A 23,046-nucleotide genomic window follows, 5' to 3' on the forward strand; every position below is an offset into this window, starting at 1 on the left:
AAGAGCTTATAGTGTCTCATCATGACAAAATAAACATATTATTAAGTAGTACAGAATGAAGTAGAATGAAGTGCTATGTTGATTAGGGAAAATTCTTGTGTGCTAAACTGGTCAGGGAAGATATGTTTCAAGAATAGAATGGTGCTCTGTCCACATTCATGTCTGTCCACAGGAAGACACCAGAATGCTGCTAGATGAGCTTCTATAAGCTAAAGGGAGGAAAGTCACTCTATGACCAGGATGTGGCTATCCACAAAGAAAACAAAATTCATACCATATGGAACACAGATATTAACTTAACAGCAATTTTTCATTATTTTAGATACTGGAACCTTAATCCAAATCTTGAAACATTGATTCAATGAGGTACTTTTAATTTGACAAGATTAAAATAAAAAAGTGATTCTTCTCTCCCTGCCTTGAGGTGGGGGGTGAGGAGGTACATTAAAAGTCACTTTTGCTACAGAAAGCAAAAAGAAGATTCTAATCTCAGAGAACAGAGGCCCAATGGAATATGCCTGACATTCAGGATAAGGCTTTACACTCAACCAATAATCACGGATGTTAATATATACTTTAAAAAGAATTCATTCAGTGTTTTTGTAGGGCAATTTCTATAAAGATACTGCCTATTATAAAAAATCTGGCAGAGTCAGAATCAGATTTTAAACCTTAGTGGGCATTTTTTTTGAGTCCTTATTATATTTTCATTTTTCTTCCTTTGCCTAACTTCAACTTTACAATGTCTACAAAAATGATCATTTCAAAGATCATACTAAAATGTCAGTGTTATAGTCACTGTTGTTAATATGTTTGTTATCTGAAAGGTCAATTCCCCTGGACCAAAAGTCTACATAGAGAAGAGATTTTAAAGTATCCAACTCAAATATTCTTTCCAAGTTCACTTATTCACCTATAGAATGGACATGACCCTGGATAAACATGGGTTCTAACCAGCTGTGTGCCCTTGGACAAGTCCACTTGCCTTTCTAAGCCTCATTTTCCTTATCTTCAAAGAAGCTGAAATAAGATAATTCTTCAGATCTCTTTTGGGGCTTTCAAAAAAGGCCTTCTGAGTCTACTTGAGAGTGAAATATTAACAGACAAGAGATGAACAAATATTTCACACCAAATTCAGCAGCATGCATTTTCTGAGAAAATTCTAATAATAGAAAACAAGTCCGGAGGCAGTACATCATAATTTGAACTTATATCATTTTAGGTAGCATCATTTCTAAACAGGCTAATGTAGCTAAATTGAACCTAAAACTCCCACACAGCTGCTGAAATTTTATTAGTGGAAGAAAGTGTCTAATGTGAAGTCTGAGTACTGTATAGGAACTTGTGCTTAAATTCAAGTGTAAATATAAGTAATGTGTATATTTTTTCCCACCTCTGAAATGTCACAGAGAGTATTAAGAGAGCAAATTTATAGTCAGTCTTTAGATTTAACTAGATCAATAAATGATTAACAGGAAAAAAATGAAGATAACAAACTATTTTAGAATTGATTAAAAGGTAATATTACAGTATTTCCAGAAGAAATATACTAGAAAGTGTGTAAGAATTAGTCTTTATGTTCTCACGAAGTTTGTAGAAAATATTACTATAAAATAGCACCTCAATTATTTAGAAGAACATAAAGTATAACAAATTCATTGCCATTTTATGGAAGAATATGAAAAAAGTGTGACTGATAAAATAACAGAACCGTTATTATGCATGTTTTAAATCAACCACTTCTTAGAGAGCGCATTTATTTTCAGCTAAATGTGAATAGAGAATTTCTAGATTGCTATATTTAGACAAAGGTAATCCATTATCAGAAGTTTTGACTCAGAAAGTATTTATCCCAGTGTGATAATGTCTTCTAAAACTCATGAAACTTCACCTAGGGCAATGAGATCAGATTCACGGTTTAAAAAAGAATATACCATATTATGATTAGTTGGTCAAATACTCTATAAAATAAAATATAAAACGACTAGTATCCAATTCAAAGGGATACACTGGCTCATTTCTTTCTATCCTTTGCAATACTTTTCACTAATTAAAGAAACCCAATATGGATTGACTTAAAAAATTCTTTGTCTTAAAAGAAACAGGTATAAACATTGACTATACAAAAATCAAGGTAATTCCAATTGTATACATGTCTCCATTGTAAAGTTTTCTAGATTTTACTGGTAGAGATAATGCTCATATCCTTTTCCTATGCCCTGCTGGAGGATGGTGATTATCTTTTTGCTAGTTACATTCTAAAGCACACAGTATATGCCAGGTGAATTGAATACTAAACATACTTTAAGACACAATGGGAAAATAAATTCACAAAAACATGAGAATTCAGTTTTAATTTAGTTCTTAAGATTGAGAACACTTAAAAATCAATATTTCTTAAAAAGTTGAAGGATGTCCAAATTAGAGCTTTGAAAATAAATTTTTTATTCTTAAATAGCTGCTTGACCTCATCCAAAATATTTTTCCATTTCCCTAAAGGTAAAGAGAATACAGAGATTTGTGAACTTGCCGAAAGAACTGTGTAAACTTAATCCTCATTCTTAATTCTAAATAATTCTTAATAATTATTCTTAATTCTAAAGCTTATTGTGGTAAATCCAGATATTTGTTAACTTGTTGTCAAGCCAGAATGTTTATAGGTCCTTTGGAGGCATCTTAAATACTATTTTTTAAAGAAACCACTATAATTGTGTTTTAGAGAGCTATTCTGTTCAAATATATTTTAAAATATACAGAAAAAACACACACAAAAATCCTTAAAAATAGAATTTCTTTGTAAGGCCTAGAGCTAAGGTCAGACATAAGGATGTCAAAACCCTACTGAAGAAACCCACTACAGGTAGATATGGAGCCTAGAGAGAAGCTGAAGAAAGAGTAAGGAGGAAACACCTGCCACAGGGTATCTGCCCCTAAGCATTTTTTCCTTTCTGTATTATTTAAAAAAATTTTAGCCACAGAAGACGAGATGTGAGATGATGTAGAGGGGGTGCAGTGGGGGCAGGGATGTTGACGGGGAGGAGTCACTGTGGTGTAGCTGTAGTGATGGGAGGGAAAAAAGTAATGTGAACACAACACATAAATACTAGACACTAGAACAGATCAAGTATCAATGAGACCATCTGTGGGAACTATTGGGTGCCAAATCTGATAAACGAAGTTGCCAAGAATGTGTGCTCATGTAAGAAGTCCTGCAGAAGCAAAGGTAACTATTTTCTTTGAGGATGAATGTGAATGTATAGAACATACAGTGAGAATCATAGTCATAGATATAATTCCTTTGTTCTTTGGCAAATATATTTAAATACTAGAAGCCCAGTGCACGGATTCATGCACCGGTGGGGTCCCTCTGCCTGGCCTGCAAGGATAGGGCCAAAACCATCTCTTTGACATCCCCTGAGGTGTCCTGGATTATGAGAGGTCAGTTCTCGGGTGACGCGCCCCGGAATTGGGCTCCCTCCTCTCTGGTTCTGGGTGTGTCACCCAAGAATGAAGCTGCCAAGTCACCACAGCTCGGCAGCTCCTGCATTGAGTGTCTGCCCCCTGGTGGTCAGTTTGCATCATAGCTACTGGTCAGACGTTTGAACGGTAAGCTGGTCACATAGGCTTTTATATATATAGATTGGTCTAAATGTTCTATCATTATCTCATAAATCATACATTGTGAATAGCATACATTAGTGATTTAGTGTGTTCTTCTGCCATAATATATGTCTACATATAGTTTGTGCCTTTCTCCACTGTTCCCTCTTCTTTAAATTCCTTATCTCTATGCAATATTTAAAAATTGAGCTAAGAATTAAAAAATGAGAAGCTAAGTGTGCTGTAGACACTATATCTAACTCACAATTTTCACTAAAAGAAAAAATAAAACAGTTTAGGTGGTTGAACTACTTCCTACTTCCTGCTTGAACTTGGGAAGTGCAAGCTCTCACACATTGTCTGGCACCTAGTAGACACTCAATAAATATTTATAGAATAAAAGAATTGGGAAAAACCTGGCAGCTGTGCAGGCATCTGTCACTCAAGGCAATACCACTCACATTGACGGTCCATTGTTCAGGGGAAATAGCTTCAATTCTCCATCTTACAGATTTAAGGGGCGATTGTCCACCCCAATTGCACATAAGAAACACATTGGCATTTGTATCTTTTAAATCAGATGCCTGGGTCTCTCCTAAGAGACTCTGATTCAATAATTCTGGGACAGAGCCTGGTGAGCTCCAGTTTTGAACTGCTTTTAAGCCAATTTGATTTTACAGCCAGGGTTGAGAATCACCTACAAGGAAATGAATCTCCTATGTTTGATAATATATAAATATGTAACTGTTATCTTTATTTCTTCAGGTAACCCCAGACAACCTTTCTTTTTTTTTCAATATATAACAATACATCCACAGAGGAAAGTAACTAAGCAAATAGCAAAAGATGGAATAAAGGAATTATGAAACAAATAAACAAAAGACTTATACAATCAAGAAGATTTGGAGTGGGGTGCAGTAAAAGGTATCTTCTATCACAACCACATGGTGGCTCAGACCTGAAATACGACAGACCTAAGTTTGATTCTTGACTCTTCTATTTTTTTCAGCTGTGACACTTGGGTAAATTGCTTACCTTCTCCCTGCTTCAGTGTCTTCATTTGTAAAATGGGAAGTGTGAAATACCACATAGGTTGTGTGAATTAAATGAGCTTAAGTGTAAAACATGCTCAGCAGAGAGGCCAACAAATGGGAGGTGTAATGACAATGACTATGATGATGATGATGATGTGTTTAATAACTCCCGAGTATAAGCGATCAAGGGATTTTGAAAAACCTTAAGCAGTTGAATAGAAAACCACTTTCTATATTTTTGTTTCACACTTATCAGGTTAAAAACCTTTAGCAATTTTTTTTGTATGTTTACCATGTTTGGGGCAGTTTGCAAGGCACTGGAGAGATGATCATAAAGAAAGAGAAGACTGTCTCTAAGAAGTATGTATTCTTGTACAGGAGACAAGTCTACACCTAAAAAGTAATGAAGTTACAAAAAATAGTAAAGTAATACCATAATGAGTTCCAAATACAATTTTTTTTTTGTTAAAATAATCTAGGTGCTAAGAGGCAGCATGATTTACAAAATATTGCTCTTTCATAACTTGCCCAACCCAGGAAGCTAATGTATTCCCATTACGGTGCAGTAACAAATATCAGAAAAAAAGAGCAAGTTTTACATAGAAATCCCATTAACAGACAGCAACTTTCTACAAAAATCAAAAGCCTTTCCCAGTCCCTCCTCCCACATGACTGAAAACGGGAACTGCTGCACTCAGAAGAGATTTTTCCATCGTCACACTTTGAGTGCAAACACTGTCAAGTGCCTGTACATTCAGAATAAGATCCTTCACCACTGAGTGAGCAGAGAAAACTTAGTCACTCACCAGCTCCAACACAGCAAAATTGTCCCAGTTATTAGTCTAGATTTCAACCCCATCTTAGCTTCTCATTTTATACAGGCAACCTAGAGCCATGTCTCACTCCCAGGTAATGGGATATTTCTCACTCCCAGGTAATGGGATATTTCTCACTCCCAGGTAATGGGATATTTCTCATTCCCAGGTAATGGGGTAAACTCAGTCATGGAAGCAATTAGCATATTTTCTAGCTCATTTCAAAAAATGTCACAGTCACTTAATGTGAGCGTATACATGAACTCATTGGAGTGAATTAAGTAATCAGAGGACCAGATCTGTCATTCATGGAATCTTACTCTTGATAGACTCATTTATTTATAGATCCAAGAAGTGAAGTATGGTCATGTGGCTCCTCCATTTGCATCAACCTTTAATAAATGACAACTTCAAAAATATATTGCAAGCAGGGATCATTCATTTCTCCTGAATCTTAGTTTCTGAAAAATAAGCAGATACATAGAATAAACAGGAGCAAAAAATATGAGCTGTATCTTCCAAGGGAGTTAATTTAACCTAGAAAACACCAAGCCAGTGAGAAAGTTTCTCAGAAAATTAAAAAAAAAGTTTTCTTAAAACTTACGTTTATGTGTGTGATGAATTGTCCCAAAAAAGAAATAATTCATATGGCTCACAAAATACATACAACTTATAAAAATAGATAAGGAAATTTGAACAAGAATGAGACTGTGGGACTAAAAATACTGCCTTTATTTATATATGCCACAAGAACACTTACACTTGCTAAAGAAGGCTGAACATTCAACTTTGAGGATCCTTAAGCCTGTGGAAGAAGGAAACACAATCCATTTCACAACATTCCTAAATCTCTTCCTTGTCTAACTCTCCGACATTGAAAAAAAGCTCTAAATTATTTAAGCATGAGACATTATACAAGATATTATACTTTGGCAACAATTAACATTTAGTTGAAGTAATACTAAATTCGAAATAGCTGTGTGTGTATATATATGTGTGTGTGTGAGAGTGTGTGTGTTGGGGCTAGAGGTGGGGGAACTGTTAAAGAAGAATAACAAAAAATAGGAAGTTAAGAATACAACAGATGGATCCCTTTAATAGATAAGCTGTTGAACTCATAATTTTAATGTGTTTTTTTTTTAATTTGCGAGATGAGAATTCAGCATCTCCACAGTTTTCTGAGTCACCTCCTTTAAATACTTAGTGAAAGCTGTTACTCTTCATCCTTCATATGTGAAAATAATTATTATGTGACTGGGATTATGCTCAAATACCTGAGGTAGCACAGACCATCTTTTTAAGGTTTATAGCTGCTAGGTCTGTTGCCAATTTGGAGGCATTTCAGCATTTTTTAAAAGCCCTTTTTCAAACAAATCATCTTAGCCCTTTGGTGTTGCAAATCCTAATAGTCCATTCCATATAATTTACACACCACCTCCCCTCAAGAATAGATGGAATACTACTCAGCAATGAAAAGTATGAACTATTTATACATAGATATATCTACTAAAATAGGTGTCAAGGAATTCATGCTGACTAAAAAACAAAAATTAATCCCCAAAAGTACTTTACTGTATTGTTCTATATACATAATGTTTTTGAAAGGACAAATCATAGAGATGGAGAACATATTAGTTGTTGTCACAGGGTAGGGAGAGAGGTGGCTGTGACTGTAAAAAGGTTGCATGAAGGATCTTTGTGATGAAATAGTTCTGTATCTTTTTAAAAATATACATTTTTATTGATTTCAGAGAGGAAGGGAGAGAGAAAGAGAGATAGAAACATCAATGATGAGAGAATCATTGATAGGCTGCCTCCTGCACAGTCCCCAACGAGGATCAAGCCCACAACCAGGGCATGTGCCCTGACCTGGAATCGAATTATGACCTCCTGATTCATAAGTTGATGCTCAACCACTGAGCCACACTGGCCAGGCTTGTTCTGTATCTTGACTGTGGTGGCTTTTCCACAAATCTGCATGTGTGATAGAATTGCATAGAACTAAACACACACCCAAACATGAGTGAGTACATTTTAAACTGATGAAATCTGAATAAGGTAGATGAATTATATCAAAGTAAACTTCCTGATGATACTATACGATAGTAAAACAAGATGCTACCATGGGCAAAACTAGATGCAGGGTATATGGAAATTTTCTGTATTACTTCTTATAACTGCATTAAAATCTATAATTATCTCTTAAAATATGGAAAAAAGTAGAATAGAATTGCTTCCCAATCAGTAAGAATAGAAAAATTCTAGAATCCTGGTACAATAAGTAAATTGCCACTCACTTTTGCACTTCTCATGTCTTAAATATTTTTAATTCAATAAATGAATAACTTGTAAAAAGTCCTACAAAACAATAATTCAGAAATATCTCATTTCAAGAGCGTGAGGAGAATCACATCCTAGGTCTGAGACAAAAAAGAATATCAATGTGCAATCTTTCCTATTGAAGAGGAAATAATGGAAAATTGTCCAGATTTGGGGATTTACAAAAATAAACATTTCGAATAAGCTATTATACGTCTACATTAGCAGAAGCAATATTGCTTTCATGCTTATGAAGTTTCTATTATGCAAATCTTCTTAATTCCCCCATACAACCCTTTCTGGAAGCATTATAATGTAATTTAAAAACACAGGCCTGACAATTAGGATGATCACCCAGTTCTGTCTGTGTCACTCATCTGCTCAGTAATTATAAACCAGTCAATATTCAATTTCCTCATCTGTAGAATGGGGATGAAGTTTCTGCCTCATTGTGTTGTGAGTAACAAATAAAAGAGACACTTATAACAGAGAAAATTAGAAAATAGTGTACAAATATATCACAATGTCTAGTACATGGAAGAGGCTCAATGTAATCTCTCCAGTCTTTTACAACTGCCATTCCAGCACCAGAGCTGAGCTGCAGTAAGCAGAGCTTTAACCCTGGTATACTAACCATTAGTGGTCTTGTACCCTGGTATCAAATAGCACACACTGGTGACTCTGTTATAGAAGCCACTGAGGGCCTAAATCTATAAAACCTTCTTTAAGGATTCTAGATAGCCCTGTTGCTTTCTAGTTGAGTATAGATTTAAAATTATTTGCCATCACCATCTTTGACTTAACTTTAAAAGAAATCTATTCGTTTTCTTGTCGTTATCCCCAAGCCTCTGGTGTGTCTATTGTTTGACGGCATGCCGATAAGGTAACAGAACAAAATTCAATTCCAAAAGAGTCCTGTGTTTTTTTATGTATAATTTCCCATTATATGGAAATATTATGAACAGCTCTTTTTGTAACAGTTTTATAGATTTCACAAGTAGCACCATAGATTTTCGATCCTAAGGTATTTATCCTAAATTTTAACAGTATGTGAGGAAACAAAGAAGCTATTTCAAGATATGAGATTGTCATTCTACAAAGAAAATAAACATGGCTAATTTCTTTTTAAAAACTTTTAATTTCTGAAACGTGTTTCCCCTTCTCAAAGATAACATTAATAAGACAAGTGAGATACATTTTGTTATTGACTCCAATTCTCCTATGACATATAATTTTCTGTGCCTACTCATTGAGGGGCATCTTATGTTTGTTTGTTTCACTTAGTTTAACCAATGAGATGTTAGTAAACGTGACACAAGAAAAATCTTGAGAATTGTTTGTGTTATTGGGCTGGCTTTGTTGCACCTCTGCTATCGCCACAGATCATGCTAGGGCCAGCATATGACAAGAGGCATAAGGAGCAGAAATTCCCCCAGTTAAACTTCACTCGCCAAGCCTAGAGAGGAGCAGAAACTGTAGAAAATCTGCATATGCATGAGCGAGCCCAGCCAAGACCCTGGGCAAGCCAGGGAAGCCAGATCTGGATCAGGTGATGCCCTAGGCAACTCACAAACATGTGAGCTATAATAATCAGTAGATAACTAATATTGCAAACAAGTCTGTACCATTGGGGAAAAAAAATCATTACCTTTTTAATATGATTTTACTGTTAAAATAGTCATTTCATATTATTAATTTCAATATTTTCGTTGTTAATTTTGTTTGTTTCTCAAGTCTCATACACTCAACAATCTGGATCAGTACAACTAATCATAGACGAGTAAAGGCTGCTCATCAAGGGCTTGAGAGACAGATAGTAAGACTCAATACAGAGTGTCCTGTCAGCTCTACCGCTGTAGCTATAACTCTATCCTTCTCCCTATCACCCAGAAAAAAAAAATTTTTAACAGCTTTATTAAAATACAATTCATGTTTAAAATTTTTAAAAATATATTTTTATTGATTTCAGAGAGGAAGGGGGAGAGAGAGATTGATAGAAACATCAATGATGACAGAGAATCGTTGATCAACTGCCTCCTGCACACCCCCTACTGGGGATGAAGCCCAAAACCTAGGCATGTGCCCTGACCAGGAATTGGACCATGACCTCCTGGTTCATAGGTTGATGCTCAACCATTGAGCAACACTGGCCAGGCTGCACATATTTAGATTGTACAATTGGATACATTCAACAGATATAGACACCCAAAATACCAATACCACAATCAAGGCAGTGACCAAATCCAGCACCCCCCCAAATTTCCTCAGGCTCTTTTGTAATTCCACCTTCCTCCACTCCAGTGCCACTCCTAAGCAGCCATGATTGGCCAGAAGAATTTTAAAAACCAAGTTAGTATGAGATTGTTATATTGATAACTCTGAATATTTTCTTATCTTATCAAATGTCTAAAATTGTGGCATAGCTCTCAGGTGATCTCCAACACCCCTGGGCATGCATTCTCAGGTAAGAAGAACTGCTTGGGGTACTTATTCTAACAAGGGAGAGAAATTCCTGGATAAACCCACTATATGCTTGCTGTTCATAAAACATTGCCATTTTGCAGCTTTCTAAATTGAGTTTCCCCCAAAATGTATTCTTAAAAAGCATGAAAATGATTTGTAAGTGTCTCCAAGGGAAGTCAGCCATAATCATTAAAATCTTAGTCATATAAATTTAATGCTTTATAATTTAGCTCTGATTTTTTTCTTTTTATTAAACACCGACTGCTAAAGCCAAAACCATGTGTATAAATTCCAGCTTCACTATTTATAAAGTATGTGACTTTTGACAATTTATTCAACATTTCTGGGCTTTAATTAATTTCTCTATCTCTAACGTAGGGGTAAAAACATCTACCTTTTGTTATTAAGAGATTAAATAAACTGATATAGATGAAAATATCAAACATAGCATTGGGTTCATGGTAGCTCATTAAATGTCAATTCTCTTCCCTTTCCTTCTTTCAAAGTAAAATTAGAGTAAAGTTGAAGGAAGAACTTGGGTTTTGCAATCTATCTATATAGATAAAGAGCCAGTGACCAAAATGCCATAATGACCAGAACGGCAGGTCGCTATGACGCCCACTGCGGCCAGCGAACTGACCCATCTGGGGGCGGGGCCCGCTGGCCAATCGCCCACAGCCCCTCCCCCCAGTCGGCCGGCCCTGAACTGGCCTGATCAGGGCAGGCTGGCTGGCCAACCTCCTGCTGTCTCCTCCTCCTGACAGGCCTGGCCCCAATCCACCCAGCTGGACCCCACCCATGCACGAATTCGTGCACTGGGCCTCTAGTTATAGGATAAGAGTAAATGCCAAGCCTTCTCAGGTACTAGCTTTGGGACAAAATATTTTGAGCCTCTCAAGGTTCCTTTTGTCTCCTTTCAACTAAAGTGAGGACAATAAAAATATTTAGGAACAATCAGAGGCCAATACAGACCCAAGTGACTTCCATTTCAAAGTTTCTAGCATAGCAAAGTTAAAGAGATTTCAAACAGGGATTATATATATATATATATATATATATATATATACACACATATATATATTTATATATACATATGTATAACATATGAAAATAAATGATTGAATATTTATTTTAATATTTTATATTTACATTAATAATTAAAGTTATGGGATAAATTTCCCACCAATTCCTTAGACTTCTTATATAACCTACTTTTGTGTGTGTGTGTGTGTGTGCATGTAACTTACTTTTGATATTATCTTCTGATGATGGCAGCAAAAAAAGAAGCCATGTACTGTCATGCCAAATATTTTTCTGTATCTAACATTACATATTATGTAGTGTAACTAACTAATTTCTGAAATATAAATATTTGGTCATTTTGACCACTACAGCCTCCATAGTGATTGACAAAACATTAAAATTTTTAACACAAAAATTAATTATGTGTACACCACAACCAAGTCCAAGCACACTTCTGCTTCACACGTTTTTTTGTTTTTTTTTAACAAACATTCTCTTTACCATGATATTGGATTCTACCAAAATTTATATTTGTCTTGTCACCACAAACTAACTTTATTTTTAATGATCATTTTACTGAGTTTACAATAATATATAATTTACCTTCTATAGAATACAATTTGAAAAGCTTTACTTATATTTATGGATAAAATAAAAAACTCAAATATTATTTTGAAAAAATATGTATTATTGCCAGGTATCTTTCAGATTTAAGCACACATCAAAGTAAGTCAAAAAGAAAATGCCAACAATCCAATTAATAAAGGGCAATGAATATAAACAAATAATGCTCCAGAAAAGGAAATTCAAATAGATATTAAATATATTGAACAATGTTCAACTTATGTACATTAAAATTAGGAAGCCACTTTTCATCTATTAGTTAAAAAGCAATTCAAGTGATGGAAGAAAAAAATATATACTTAAATGCTATTCAAAATATTTATAATTATCACTATCTTTAATTTTGTAACTTTTGGTCTGTTTAAACAAAAAAATACATTACATGATATGGAGCACTGTATAGGGAGACAGTAACTCTTGGTAATTATTGCCTCTCTATCCTAAATCTTGGATTCACACATTTGTTAAGAGAGAGTTGTGGGCTCATTTTTTGATGTAACCTAAATAAAGGTATACCAAATTAATACAATACAAAAGTTCCAGTCCAGTGACATTAATTCTTTTCCATTTTCATGGAATCATAGTAGAAACATTTATTTAGGTGTTAAGGTAAAAAAAAAATGCCCAGTTTTACCTTCACACATTATTCTCTCAATTGAAGGAATAGTCAGAACACCACACTTAGGAACAAGTCTACTTCTTGTCCAACTAGGTATTTGACTTGTCAATAGCATCTGAACTTCTTATGTGCAGCCTCCTTCTTAGAAAATCAAATAAAGTGTGAAAAGATTAAGTGCTCTGGACTCAGTTCCCTCTAGGTCAATGACTAGAATAAGAAACTCAGTTGGACTGACAAGTACAATAAGGAAGACTGTCCAAAAGATGTAATAGTACAAAAGAAAACATGAAGAAAAAAAAGCTTTAGTGGATTTGAGAGTTGGAGAGAGATCCTGTTATTTCTTCCTGTATGTTCATTGTAGAGAAAAGGTAAATTATTTCTGTTAAAAGATGTCAACAGCACCTGACACTGGAGGCTATATTTCTTCCAATAAAAGCATACTCAAAATAGAAGAATTCCCTCTGTAGGGGCAGATACACGATGATGGAAAAATAAAATTACATTAAATTAAGTAAAAAACACACAATGATGTCAATATAATAGCTATGAGATTTTGAATATCTTCTAAGGAGGGATTAGCCTGACAATTTTTAAAAAATCACAAGGATATTCTAAAGTCAGCAGATTAAAGCACCAAAATCTCAAAGAAAATAGATATCTTTATTTCTAAAAAACAAAGATACAAACAAACAAAACAAACAGTAAATTTTCTTTGATGAGTAAAACCGCTTTGCATTTAATAGTCCCAGATGTGTCTGAAATGCCTATTTAAGAACAATATATAAATAACAAGTACTTAAAGCATAATATATCAACAGAAAAAAAAACCTATAACCTGAAATGGCTAAAAACTTTAAAGCAGAAGTCCCTTCTTGTAAGAGATAGAAACTAGAAATGATACCACAGATTGTCCCAGTCTGTTTATACATACTATAAAAAATACCACATTTAGAGGCAGTGTGATATAGTAAAAAAAAAAAAAAAAAAAAAAGTCACAGGCTATAGTAAGCTAGTGTAATTATGTAGAAAAATTCTGAGCTTGAGTTCTGTCATCTGAAACAAAAAGGGGGGCTCCATCCTCCTTGTGGGGCTGTTGGATTGTGGTAGGAACAGATAAAACACCAGCACGGTACAGAACCTATAAGTAGACATGCCCCAAATCCTAGTCACTGTTATCATTCAAGGTTTATTAAAGAAATTAGTACTTAAAACATGTGAAAATGAAGGGCTAGAAGCCAGTCTTAGAATTGTATTTCAAAGCTAAATTTAATCACACATTACTGAATAAAAGGAACACCAGCTATCACTGAAGGGAAATAAAGACAACTAATTAATATACAACCCTGACTTTAAAGGAATTTAAGTCTTTTACTCAAACATTTATTGAACAAAGACTTTGCTCCAAGCACAAGTCTCAGCTAAGGGGATACAAAATGAATGAAGACAACCAGGGCTTCAAGGAGGTGGTAGTTGAGTGTTAAAATGGGAAAGCATATAATAAGAGCCCAGGGAAGAGCTGACTAGAGGGATGGGCAAGGTGATGTGGGAGCATGGAGGAAATGTCACCTAACTCTACCTGGAGCTTCACAGAAAGAGTTCATATAGACAGTAACCTTCAGGATGGGCTTTGAAGACAATAAAGGACCTTGCTGCTCAAGTGACAGGCAGAGGCCCAGAAGCAGGACTGAGCAGATGACTGGGGGTGAGTGTGTCTGCAGCCTCGGAAGCAGTAGTTGAAAAAGATTTTGCAGAATCATCTTGGAGTCGAAGACACTAAGGACTTTGGATATTCTCCAAGAGATTGTAGGGAGCCAATGGATAGCTTTAAGTAGGAGGGCTACATGATTAAATAGTCATACTGTGTTTTTTGTTTTGTTTTGTTTTGTTTTATTTTAAACAGAAATCACTCTGGGAACAATGTAGCCTACAGGGGTTTCGAGTGAGTGGGATCAGGGCCTATGACCACAGGAGCCTAAATAGAATGAGGTTGTATTTATGTAGATAAGAAACAGCAGATGCAAACCAAGACAGAGGCAGTGAAGAGGGAGATGAGGAGCCAAATTAGGCCATTTCTAAAGTAAAATCTCAAAGACTTGATAACCACTGAGATATGTGGGCAGTCAAGGCCCACTCCTTTTTTGAGCTTGGAGAAATGGGTGGGTGGTGATGCCAGCAATGGGGCCAGAAAACATTCGAAGACAGATGGATTTCATAGTCTAGAAGAGATTATCAGTTCATCTGGGGACGTGAATTTTGGAGGGCTTAAGGAATACAGATAGTTGCATGAACAGCTATAAAGGTAAGCAAAATATATCTTCCAGGGAATTTTTAAGCCAAGAAATATATTTGACTGTTTAAATTGCTGAAAAAGCTCTTTAATTGCTCCTGTTGCTAAATATGCCATAGGAAAAGTTGAAGTCTCTTCTTTTTTGTTTGTAGACTCCGCTAAGCCAAAAACGGATTTAAAAACCTATAGTCAGACTATATCAGCAAAATATATTGCCAGGTGAACCCCACTATCTCTGCAGTAGTTGCAATTCTGTACCTTTTACTGTTGGCACTTCTCCAATCAACTTCACTGGGACTGAATTCTAGCATACTCTCAATCCTATTTCCTCTCCGCAGGCATAATTCTATAGTACAACACAGGGGTGGAGAAGGGGACTCAGCTATGTGGTCAGAAATCAATCTTTTCCTTTCCTAAGACAAAGTTAGCTTCCTGGGCAAAGCAGGCATTCATAAGACAATGAATACATCCATTCCACTGCATTCTATGGGACCCCTATCCAAGTGTAAAGGCATTGTTAGTTTCAAGGTTGACGTTTCTCCAATATTATGCATCAACCTGTGGAATATGGAAAGGTTGAGAGCCCTGACTGGCTTGGCTCAGTGGATAGAGTGTTGGCCTGAGGATGGGAGGGTCCCAGGTTTGATTCTGGTCAAGGGCATGTACCTTGGTTGCAGGCACATCCCCAATGGGGGTTGTGCAGGAGGCAACTGATCGATGTTTCTAAATTTCTATCTCTCTCCCTTCCTCTCTGTAAAAAATCAATAAAATATATATATATATATTTTTTTTTTAAAAAAGAAAGGTTGAGAGTTTTTACTCCAGGCATAGATGGTACCATAGTTCTCTTGCCAAGACATGGGTCTATCAGCTCCAATGGCTTATTATGACAAAGCACTCTGGCTTTGAAGACATTCCATGACTGGCCTAATAAGCTTTCTATGTCCTCCTGCCTCCACCTTGCCACTTTCACATTCTCAAAGATACTCGCTCCTCTCCCTGAAGACCCCCCCCCCCATTTTAGCCTCAGTAAGAAGTGCTACACAAATTGGCAAAGTACGCAGAATATAGCTTTTGCCCTTACTCTTAAAAATATTTTTATTAAAAATATTTTTATTTTTTAGAGAGAGAGAGGAAGAGGGAGGGAGAAAGATGAGCCAATCATTCTCACCCAGAAGTCACTTATATGAAACCATCTCAGGCCATTCCCTCACGGAAATTATCCCTTCCACACCATCCAAATGTGCACAGCCCTTTGCCTACAGCTCCTGAATACTCTTATCCCTTTCCCTCCTATATTATGGCAATTTGTGCATACATTCATTGTCCTCTTTGAGAGAAGGACAAGCCCGATTCATCCCAAAGTTCCTAACGTAATAACTTTGTATATAGTCAGTGTTAATTAAATATTGTTGAAGCAATGAGTAATTGATTGACTCGCTGATTGAATGACTACAGTAAAAATTTCTTCAGAAAGACTGTGCCCTCTCAGAAGTACAGTACATCTAGGATATCCCAGAAACTGGCAACTCAGGACTTTTCATATGTTTCTCATGCCAGAAGAGGGCTCATTCCATGGCCTTTGGTCTACAGGTGATGGCAAATGCCAGAGCCTAAAAAGAAAATATTGTGAGCATAACTTCCATTCTTGACACATTAGCTATCTATTTTCTTCTATATAATGATGTCAAAACAAAATTATCTAATATTTTAGAGACAATGTAATAGAATGCTTCTTATTATTTGTAGTCTTGCTCATCAAAAGAAATGTATTTTTGGTAAACACATTAATCCAATTCTTGTATATCAAAGTCAAATACTTTATTGTGGGGAAATTATGAGAGCCCCTGTGATAAGTCCTTTGCAGGGTGAAGAATTCATCTACAAAGGCCAAAGAATGAGAATAAATAATTCCCTCATTTCTCTTCTCTTCTGACTCCTCCCTCTCCATATCTCTTCCTTTGTATTTTTTAATAAACCTGGAATTAAGTTTAAATTAAAAAAATTATTTGGTTTAACACAGCCAACCAACTTCAATGCACCAGTGCATTATGGGGAGTTTCTTAAATCTTAAACATGGTTATAGACATGAGAAAGAGACAGAAATATACTGTTTCAAAACAGTCCAAATAGTTGGCCCAGAAATGACCTGGTTAATAAAGTTAAAAGGCAGAAACAGCCCAGTCACGTTAGCGTGCATGGATCTGACTTGGTATCATTCTTTGCAGATGCCACATTCTTGTACTGGTGCCCCATCCAAGGCAGGCTAAGATTCCTATACATAGGCTAATAGACCCCATGTAACCTTCCTTATCTGGAAAGAGGAAGCACCCTGTCAGGAGACAGGGAGTAATGTTCTGAAAATATACCTATGTCTCCCACTTTACTTTCAGACCAGAGAATGAAGAATCTGACAGCACAACTGACTGAATGTGTCCTAGGTAAGGTTTACTCATGTCATCCCCCCATTGCAAAGGAAAACACACCTTCTAGGGAGCTGGGCCTTATATTCACAAAGATTTCAGACATGAACTCAGCAGAGTTGTGCATGTAGGATAACAGAGTGTGTTCTTCATGAGGAACAAGTGCAAGAACGTTACACTTTGTATGATAGTACAGCAGTGCAATAGCCAACTGGAGTAGACAGAACTCTAAGAGAGCATCCGGGATTCCAACCCCTGTATACACACTTGTCTAATCCCTCTCTCCTGCATGTGGACAGGACATATGATTTTAGAAGGGGTTTTACAGAGGACATTAAGATCCATAATCAGTTGACTTTGAGTTCATCAGAAGAGAGATTACCCTAGCTGGGCCTTAGTCAAGTGAGCTCTTAAAAGACAAGGCACCCCTGCTGGTCTTGAAGACTTAGCTATTCTGTTGTGAGAGGCCTATAGAAGAGGCCATGTGGCAAGAACCTGAGGGTGGCTTCTAGCTGCTGAAAAGTCCCTGGCTGACAGCCAGCAAGAAAAAAGGGACCTCAATCACAAAATCACAAGGAACTAAATTCTGCCAGCAACCACATGAGCTTGGGAGAGGGCCTCTAATTTCAGCTGAGACCACAGTCACAGTGGACAACTTGTTTGCCGTCTTGTGAGACCCTGAGCAGAGGACCCAGCTAATCCTTGCCTGGATGTCTGGCCTACAGAAAATGTGAGATAAGAAACCACTAAGTTTGTGAAAATTTGCTAAACAGATATAGAAAATGAACACAGGAACTACCTCCCTAAACATAAAGAAGAGCAATAAAAGAAACTATAATACCATGTAAAAATTTAAAAAAGTCTCTAGAATCTTCCATTTGTGGGAAGATATCTATGAAGTTTTCATGTAATAGCCTTCTCCTGTTTTCATATAATAGCCTTTTATACACACAGACCCGTAATAATGGAGCACATCTTTTTTTTATTGGCTAACTGCCTTTAATTTAAGATATTTTCCAGACTACAACTAAGCAAAGACTTCAGAGCTCCACAGTCTCACCTTATCCTTTCCCCTTCCGAGGACTTGGGTACATTACCCTTTTCTCTGTGCTTTTAATGTTAAGAGATCTATGTAACTTGATGAAAGCATAAAGAGGAAAAAATCACTGAGAATTGCCCCTGAAAAGGAAGTATTTTGATTTGAACAAATTTTCTTGGACCGTTTGAACAGCCTATAACAGGAGTACATAAAATATATGCAAACATGAATGAGTTTCTGAAGCACAGTTCCTGAACGCTTTGACTGAAATCTCCTTGAGTCCACTGGGCCCCAGACTTCCTTTAAAGCTTAAATCTTGCCTCATTAACCCCAAAGGAGAAGTAGTCTGGCCAAATTTTGATATGACTGGAAAATGTAGGCTAATATACCATGATGTTTGAGAATGGCTACTTCCCTCTGAAAGTATTATATTCTCAAAAATGTGTTTTTCTCCAATGGTACTCTGTGGCAAATATTTGTGCTAAAAACTATTTTATAAAATACGTACTTGTGTTCTTTATTATACTTTCCATTTGTCCAGATTAATACTCATGTACTTAAAGCAAAAGTTTACTAAGAAAATATATATTTTTAAATACATTAAATGTGTTTTTAAAAAAGGAACTATGGAGGAATGAACTATATGCAGGTCATAATATTAAGATTTGTGTGTGTGTGTGTGTGTTTTAGAGTATTTCAAATGAGAAATATGGCTACATGCAATGAGTTAAATAAATTAATTGGGGTTATTTTTCCCCTAAAATGGGGTATACATATTCAATATTTCCAAGGTCTTAGTTTTTCTTAAGTCTCATTTGCACTTGAATTAAATACAAACGAGAAGATATTTTAAGAATAAATATATTTTAGGGTAGTTTTATATAAAAAGATTAATATTTTCTAATAGTTTTTTAAAAGTTATATTGTATATGAGAAAAACAATTTTAATTAATGGTCCACAATTGTCTTTCAATCCTGACAAAGAGCTCACTTCTTAAATATTAAAAGTAAAAAATATGCTATTACGTAAAACAATGAAGTGTCATTAGGTGATAAAGTATATTATTAACTTGTTTTATGTTGCCCTGTGATTATACACCAACTGATATTGTAGGCTTTTCTTGTCATATACTTGTTTTTTCCTCCCGTGGGAAATGTTAGATGCTGTTTTGTTTTATTATTTTCTATCATAATATTAAATCAGTATGGCTAACAATAATACTATAGACATTATGGTTAAGTTAGCAAAGTGGTTTTTCAGGGTTATTGTTTGCTGTCTTGCTTTTTATCAGAATTGTCCAAAATAAAATAAGAAACTAACATGACAATAAAATGTACCTAAGAAATAATGTGGAAAAATTTTAGCAAGTAAGCACATTGCATTTTTAGTATAATAACATTGTCCATTCTCTAGGATAGGTTTTATTTGAGGGGGTAACAATTTAGCAACATTAAAACTTGCTAACAGTTTTATCTTGCACAAGAAAATAAATTACCACTATAAAAATCAAGAGAAATAAGGATAATGATAGGAAAAGAGTTTCCAGGATAGTCATTTTACTTAAATAAAATTGTGTCAACACAGAAAAGATAACATAACAAGATAAACTGAATATTTAGCCAGAGAAATGGTATGCTCATGATTCTAGACACAGTGAAATTTGTGGATGAAAATTTGCTTAAAGTATTAAGTTTCAGATTATTCAAGTCATCCTGCAATTCAAACAAAAAACAAACGTGAAAGTACAATCCTCTTTTATTGAGTGAGGTTCGTTGGGACAAGGAATATCCAGCAAATGTTGTAAACAAAACATTTGTGTTACTCATCACTTTGAAACGTGCTTCACTGATTTTCAGATTGATATCATACAAAGTGGTTCCCTCCAGGAACTCCCCAGACAACTGTGGATCCCAGACCAAGCATGCACTCCAACAGTTTTAATTTTTTAAAAATTATTCTAAAAGCTAATATATGATGATGGTCTTCCCAAATAAGGATTTAAAATTTCTAACCTATTTTATTAACATTAATGTGTAGTTAAAATAGAAAAATACCTAATCACTAGTATACCCATTTCTCTCTACATGCCCTCTGCTTGTCAAATATTATAGTGACAGAGGCATCCTCACACTGAGGATCCAAAGCCCCTCATTAACAATTGATATCTAAGTAGAGCCCTGAGGTGATTCCCAGGGCTATGCTGGGATGATTCACTGCACAAGGCATTCCATGCAACTTTAAATGACAATGATATAAGCAACTACTTTTTACCAATTACTTCATTTTCAATATAGATACATTGTGATCAATGTTAGAAGGCTTTGGGGGAGGGGATTAAATTTGCAACTTCAAGACCAAACATCCACATAAAACTGATTACTTCCTAAGGCAATAAATATAGCACCCCCTCCCCCCAATCATGCATGATTAAGGTCTGCAGTGGTAAATTTGTGTGGTGGCTAGGTGGTGGAGGTAATGGCAGTAGCAGGGACTTGAAATTTTATTGTGAATTTTTATCAAATTATTATTTAAGGAAGACAGATCTATCATGGCATTGCACTTTTCTTATGCTGTCTGACACACCTAGAATATAAAAAGGGAGAGAATGGCTAGAGCTAAAGATAACACTGGAAGAATATCCATCCACCCCAACTACCATGAGTAGGCTGGATGTCAAAAACAAAAATTGAACAAAATCAAGTAAATGCTTCATCTCTCCCATATGTAAAGTTTTCCAAGTATTCCCAAAGTTCAAAAGTCCAGGAGTTACTTCCCAGCATCATTAGAGTGTGTATCTAGAACACTGGAGTGGAAATAAAATTAAATGAGCTCTCCATACCAGCTCCAAGAAACATAGCCTCATAGTAAAAAAAAAACACCAAAAAACAAAACACACACACACACACACACACACACACACAATGATACCTGAACCACTGAAAAAAGCCTTTTAAATAAACGAGTTTCTATGAGTCTGCTGTAATAGTAAGGAAAAAGAAAGATAGCACAGAAGCAACATACGCTAGGAGGAAAGTGTGAATGGATATTCATAGTGAAACCAACTGAGAACATTGGTTGGAGAAGTGACTACAGACTTCTAATTACAGGGAGAAAGCTTACTGGAAAGACCAAAGGGCTCAAGCAGGGAGCTAGAGAAAAGGCTAGGAAGGAATCAGGACCTGACCGTGGTCCTGAAATAGAACACTTGCTCCAAGCATCCACACACACACTCTCTCTCTCTTTAAAACAACAACCACAACACACACACACACACACACACACACACACACACACACACACACAACTGTCGCTTAAACAACCCAACGTCCAATAACAGTTGCCCTAAAAAATGTCGAAACTTTCTTTTTGGTAAGATCAGCCTTTCTGATGCCCAGCTCCTCCTTCCCCAACAATTTCTCCTCGGGTGTTAGGATAACTTCAGGACTAAAAGGTGCACTCTTCTAGTTTAAAGCAGGAATCAAGATTCTGACAGACTCGCAATGCTTAGAATTCCACAGAAAGCTTACACTTGGCAATTCCTGATTCTAATCTGTGGTTCTTAAGCTCCCATGGGAAACCATGCCATCTGAAAGACCTCACAGAAGGAAGGAAGCTCCATGGACGAAGAACATCCCAAACTCTCCCTCTAATCGAGGAGGATTTGCGATTGTGGGATACGGTGGCAGATTCACCACTATGGACAATTCCCACTCTCACCTCATAAACTTAATAAAAAACCAATTCCTGAAAGAGGTACCTAAAAGACAGGTCCCACAAGGAACGAGGGATCAGTCTTCGGGCTCTTTTGAACCCCAAGAAATCAAGGGGGCCAACTACACCAAAGTGTTCGCGCTGCACCAAACCATGGGAGGAAATAAAAATTTCTCCGCACAAAAGACACCTTGGAACAGAAGGAAATTCACTCCGCTGTTGCACAAAAAGAAGGTGGGAGCGAAAGTAATCTCTACACACACACACACACACACACACACACACATCTTTATCAAAAAATAACCGTGCAACTCGCCGAAGTGCAGGACTTACGTGTTCCGTCAAAACGGGTGGCGATGGTGTCCAGGAAGGTGTTCTGGGGCGCCAGTAATCCTTTCATAACCGGCATTTTTCCAGCGTGGTGTGAAATTCTCCATCAAAGTTTGTCCAGAAGGGTTGTTCGAGAGGAAAGTGCCAAGAAGGGAGCAGGGGAGCGAGAGGATGGCGGGGAGGGGGGCCTGGCGTGGCGGTGGGGCCGAGCCCAGGGCAGGGGGAGGCTGGCAGGAGGGAGGAAGCGAGTTCCAGCCGCCGCTGCTCAGACTGGAGCAGCCCCGAGAGCGCTTCGGAGCCCGCCCCGCACCTCCAGGCTCAGTCCCGCGCAGGCTCCCCTCCCGCCCCCTCCACCTCTGCCAGCTGCCGATCCCCCGCCCTCCTCCCTCCTCCCTCCTCCCCGCCCCTCCGCTGGCCGCGGTGCCCGCCCGGCGCCGCGGCGCGTGCCTGGTCCCCCGCCCCGCCCGCCCGCCCGCCCGCCCCCCGGGAAAGAGCCCTCAGCGGCCGGGGCGCCGTGCCCTGACCTAAGTCACTGGGGTCTCGGAGGACAGCGCTGGACGCTCGCTCGGTGGCGCTGAGCCTCCCCGTCTTTAAGGGGCGCCAGGAAATGCCAGCAAGCGCATCTCCCACCCCCCGGGAGCCAGGGAACAAAGACCCCTTTGTTCGCTCCCTCTCCCTCTCTCGAGGAGCCCGGAGTCCCGTGGGTGTGGTGTTGGAGAAAGGGGAGGAGATAGGTCCGGACAGGTACCCGGCCTCCG

The 23,046-nt window shown here is 37.2% G+C and overlaps 1 protein-coding gene across 1 annotated transcript in view; it reads right to left on the reverse strand.

Annotated features, from left to right (window-relative positions):
* Window positions 1–22,401, reverse strand: part of KCNH8 (potassium voltage-gated channel subfamily H member 8) — a 277,527-nt gene extending 255,126 nt beyond the window's left edge. The window contains exon 1 of the mRNA XM_070391102.1: window positions 22,292–22,401. Within this exon, the coding sequence (XP_070247203.1) occupies window positions 22,292–22,367 (76 nt within the window). The 5' untranslated portion in view covers window positions 22,368–22,401. The remainder of the gene's footprint in view (window positions 1–22,291) is intronic.
* Between the last annotated feature and the right edge of the window lie 645 nt (window positions 22,402–23,046).

Source organism: Myotis yumanensis, unplaced genomic scaffold (assembly GCF_028538775.1).
Source record: "Myotis yumanensis isolate MYYU_CA2020_CCGP unplaced genomic scaffold, mMyoYum1.0.hap1 SCAF_14, whole genome shotgun sequence".
Lineage (NCBI taxonomy): Eukaryota > Metazoa > Chordata > Mammalia > Chiroptera > Vespertilionidae > Myotis > Myotis yumanensis.